General features: G+C 41.5%; 1 protein-coding gene across 1 annotated transcript in view; it reads right to left on the bottom strand.

The window, feature by feature from the left end:
* Positions 1–2,803: 2,803 nt before the first annotated feature.
* Positions 2,804–4,852, bottom strand: part of RPA1 (replication protein A1) — a 22,864-nt gene continuing 20,815 nt past the window's right edge. Inside the window, exons 16-17 of the mRNA XM_080380344.1 lie at positions 4,230–4,316; positions 2,804–3,835 (exon numbers count right to left, since the gene is read on the bottom strand). Coding sequence (XP_080236470.1) covers positions 3,728–3,835; positions 4,230–4,316 — 195 coding nt within the window. The 3' untranslated portion in view covers positions 2,804–3,727. The remainder of the gene's footprint in view (positions 3,836–4,229; positions 4,317–4,852) is intronic.

Raw genomic sequence — 4,852 nt, 5'->3', positions numbered from 1 at the left:
GATGACGGAACAGGACACGGAAGCAAAGTACATCTTCCTCCCCCCCTCAAGATGTTATGCTGTATCTTGGACAGCAAATGCAAATACCACCGAGAATTAAGAATCAAAACATTCAAAACATCAAACTCGTCAACTTCCACTCTCACACCCGTTGCACTAAAAGGACAATCCCATCGCGCTGGAACACGGAAGCCCACACACACACTCATCCAAGCTGCCAGGCATAGCACACACAGCGTAAAGCAAGCAGCTACCAAACACACGCAGAGCAGTCATTTCCGATCCATGCAAGACCACCCTTTATTTTTTACCACAAGTCTTAGAAGGTATTATTCCTCATAGCTTTATTTTGGGGGGAAAACCCCAACAAACCACCTGATGCATCTTAAACACTAGATCTGACTTAAATGGAGTCTCCCCTCCAGAGACTCGCAAGTCACTAACAATTAACTTAAAATTAATGTACAGTGAAGACATAGTTAACAATGGGAATCAACACAAATGGCAAACTACCTGCACATAGCACATCAAAGCATACCCCAGCAGGACTTCCCTCGGCCATGCAGAATGATGTTCTCACCTAATTGCCCCTGCACCTGCCTGTTTGAAACCAGCAGCCTCCCAATTTCATTTTTGTTTCCTACATTTAATTTAAGGCAAAACATTAGCAGCAGCAGGAATTTTCACCTCAAAGAGATTTAGTTACAAAGTATTCCAGCATCTTTTGAATTGAGCAAATACACATTCAGCCCAGACAATGGCTGAAGCCATACACCAATAACCTGGGCACTAGCAGAGCGAGATTTATGATGAAGGGAAGGAAGAGACAGGCTTGTTTGCCAATAATCCCAATTAGCATTGTGAGTCCACTCAATTCTCCTTAATTAGCACAGTCAAAAGAGCCCGGAGGCTTCTGAAGAGTCACGTTTTCCATGGCCCATGTCAGTGGCTGCAGTGATATACCAGGGTTTGGGTGGCCATGGCCACCCAGGAGTGAGGTGGGAGGAGAGAACCAAGACACCTCCACCGCTTCCCTGCCCTCGCTCCTCCTCAGCTAGATGGCTGCTGCAGAACCTCACTTCCTTTTGATTGACAAACTATTAACCAGTTATCTTCAATAGTCCTAGCCCATGCTCAGGGGAAGGAAGCAAGATACAGAAAATAATATGCATATATTTATGTAAGTGGGAAATCATATCCCCCTCTCAGGATTCATTTTGCTAAAGTAGCTCTTCTAGGCCCCTCCTAAAAAACGATCTTCATTCTCCTACTCAGCAGTGTAGTCCTCCTCTGTACTCGCCCCAGCTGAGATTCTTTTTTGCCTCTATACGTAGCAGACCAGAACTGTACATAGCATTCAAGATGAGATCTCACAGCAGAGGCTTATATAATCCTATGGTACTTGTATAGCTATACTAGAAATACCTTGCCTCACATAGCTTGATGTTTTTATCGTATACTAGTTGATTAAAGCATGATTAAAACCCTCCAACTCCTCAGTAACTAATGAGCATCCACTTTATAGCAGAGGTTGGGTGGTTTTTTCTTTTTTCTATTAGCCCTCAAATAAATGACTTTTCATACAAACTGTTTTAAGTTCATTTTCTGTTCCAGTTCTCAAGGTCATTCAGCTGATCTTGTAAGATACCTTAATACTCTTGAGTATTGATACCTTCCATCTCCAGTGCTCTGGCTGATGGCAGAGTAAACCCAGCAATATGGATGTACGGCAATTCCCTCTGGGAGAATGAGCGGCCCCAGCAGAGGCAGGTGTGCCACAGTCTCATAAAGCCACAACGCCAGCAAACACATGCTAAGACAAATGTCCATTAAAACATCCTCCTGTACCTGGCCCTGGGAATTGGAAATGGCTTCAAGGAACATTTTGCATTACCACTTGTTCCCAGTCCCCTCAAACAGGGAAGGAGGGACAGGAAGGGAGGAGCAGAACTAAAAGACTGGTTAGTAGATTGGAAAGATAGATTATCACTGCTAACCTACCATTTGTCAATCCAGAACTCTGCTGAAGACTGTAATTTTCTAGTCAACACTTTATAAACAAGGTCAGAGGAGACAAATGCTTCAATAAAAAAAATATGCAAGATATCAGCAGAAGAACCCAGTCACGATCCTCAATCCAAAAAAGAGGAAGAGGTTGTTTATGCAATTAATGGGCCCAGAATAATGTCCTTCATCTCCATCAATGGAAACGGCACTTACAGTTCTTAAACATAAAGATTCAAGATGACAAACAGGAAGTCATGGGAAATAAAGGGTACCAACTGAATACATGAAGAAAGAGTGCTCTACAGAGCAAAATAAATAAATAAGTCTCAGTTTTGCTACCAGAGACCCACTGCAGTATTGCCTGGATGCTTGGAGCTGTGCAGCAAATGCCAAGCTGTGAGCTGCAGCCAGGGAACACATAATTAATGTGATTAGGAGCACACAGAGCTAGCATGCTCTGCTGACTGAAAAGCCCAGTAGCATAATTACTGTTTTCTGTACTAGCTCTATGTCTGAACAAATCTCAAAGCCTGGTTAGTTTTAGACTGCTGTGTAAACGTCAATAAAAATCCCAGAAGTGCCAGCTCATCAGCATTCTCAGGCACAGAAATGGTGAAAATATCACTGCATTTCCATGCTGTTAACATCAGGCAAGGAAGTCTCCATTCTTCAGTCTAACCTTACAGTCTGTAATAAGGTAACATCTCCCCCAAGTGAATGATTATTATGAAAGCTAATTAATTGCTTTCCAGTAATGAGAAGTCTTTCGTGTTCAAGGAAAGCAAAATTCACTACACAGGAATTAAACAGTGTTTATTGAAACAAAGCTCCCCCCATCTGAAGACCTGTTTCTGATTAATAACATTACAAATAAACTCAAAGAAACTGAACATACAAACACACAAAATATGTATAGGCAAGAAATGTGAGCTAAAGAAAAAAAAAATCAGTCAAAAATCCATAGTATTAATTGAAGAGAAAACTAAAGCAATGCTTTGTAGTTCCCTAGATTTCCCTGGGGGATGGAGAGTCAATGCTTATCTGCCTTCTTCAGAAGAGACAATTTTGATTAATATCAGACCCATCTGACTCAGTCTATTAAACCCTGAAGGAAGGATATTCTTCAGATATAAGAGATAGGTCTTTGATTAATAATTCTACCAAATTGCCATTCCAAGCATTAACAACTGCATGGCACCTGTGGAAAGAGAAAGCCTTTGAATTCTATGGAAAGGAACTAACTTGCGCTAATAGACCTGTTCTCCTTCGTCCGGATCTGAAAGCTGTATGACACTCTTCCTCCTACCCTCCGCTGAACAAGTCAAGGTGTCAAGGTTGTCACTACTTTCTTGCGAAGACGACACAATGGTTATATAATTCAGCTTTACATACAGTAAGAAAGCAAAGTTACTTCAGACATTCTGAATGGTTTGTCTAAAGACCCTGGCAATCTGTCTAGAGATTCCTCTTTAGAGCTGTGACAGCTTAATAGACCACAACAGTCTACAATATCATTGCCATTAGAGCGCACTCTTAACTACCAGGGGCCTATCTTCAGAAATGCATTAAATCACTCATAGCCCACTACACTGGACTATCATGCATGGTGTAACTAATGCCAAATTGTCACACACCAAAGGGGGTGGGGCGGGGAAGTCCATATAATAGCATATATTGAGTTTTTCCCTGGAAGTCCTAACTTCAGTCTGTAGCAGCCTCCTCACCCTAGCTGAGCATTTCTCCTGATGCTTGCAATCAATCTCTTGCTGTACTCTTTGTAGTTCACAGGTTTGACGTCCACTGCTGTAGCCTTAATACGAGATTCATCCTGTGAAACAGAAATATGGCATGTAAAAGAAGAATGCTAAGCACACCATGCATTTGGTTTTAATCTCCTTCTGCCCCAATAACTTACTGCTCTTGGTATCAAGGTTAGCTGGGAATGCAAACATGACTCCCAGAGCTGCTATTTTTCCATTTGAAACAAGCCAGGCTTGATGAACCTGGGAGGGAGCAGTGTTAATGACAGCGGATCCCTCCTTCACTGCTCAAGACTTGGTATTTTGTGTGACCGAGTACCTTTGGAAACTTTTAACTGCTGTTAGCAAGCACCTTCAGAAGCTTCTCCCCACAAACATAAGAGGAGGAAGCCACCTCCTACAGAGACAAGTCAAACTACAATACACACACGCAACATTATTTGCATTTTAGGGGATACTTACGTTGTAAGTCTCCAGTTTTACTCTGATCCTGAACTCATACATGTTGAAGTTTGCATTTTGGAACACTTCTTCAAATGCCTGCTCATTCTGTGAGAAGGACAAAGACAGGTATCAGCTGCAGACAATCCAGGCTTCTAGTAGCCCTATGAACTTTCATAACAGCTCACCTTTTGCTGATGTTGGCAAAACAGTGGAATTAACTGGATCATGTAGTCAGAGCTGAATCTTCCATTGAATTTTAGATGCCAAAACCATAACTTCAAGTTTTTAAGAAAAACTTTAACTCAAGCTGAAAATTTTTTAGCCACATAAACAAAGCAACGTACAGTCGCACTGAATCTGCAACCAAGTGTACAGAATGAAAATACCATAAATCTACATGAGATTCTCTCATGCTGCTTAACTGTCTAATTCTGGTGTTCTGCTATGACCACAGGCGCTGACAGAGTTAACTATTTCCCTATTAATTGTTTCATTAGGCATTCTGTTTCTCTGCTTACCTGTCAAGGCTGTACATATACTTCACATCCTGACACAGACCCATTTAAGAGGATGTTCTACAAAAAACTGGATGCATGATTTGAACATGCTTTTGTAACCATTAGAAGACTCTGTCATATTTA

Source organism: Falco punctatus (assembly GCF_963210335.1).
Source record: "Falco punctatus genome assembly, chromosome: 1".
Lineage (NCBI taxonomy): Eukaryota > Metazoa > Chordata > Aves > Falconiformes > Falconidae > Falco > Falco punctatus.
Note: the sequence above shows the minus strand (reverse complement) of the source record. Positions and strands in the feature narration are given on the sequence as shown.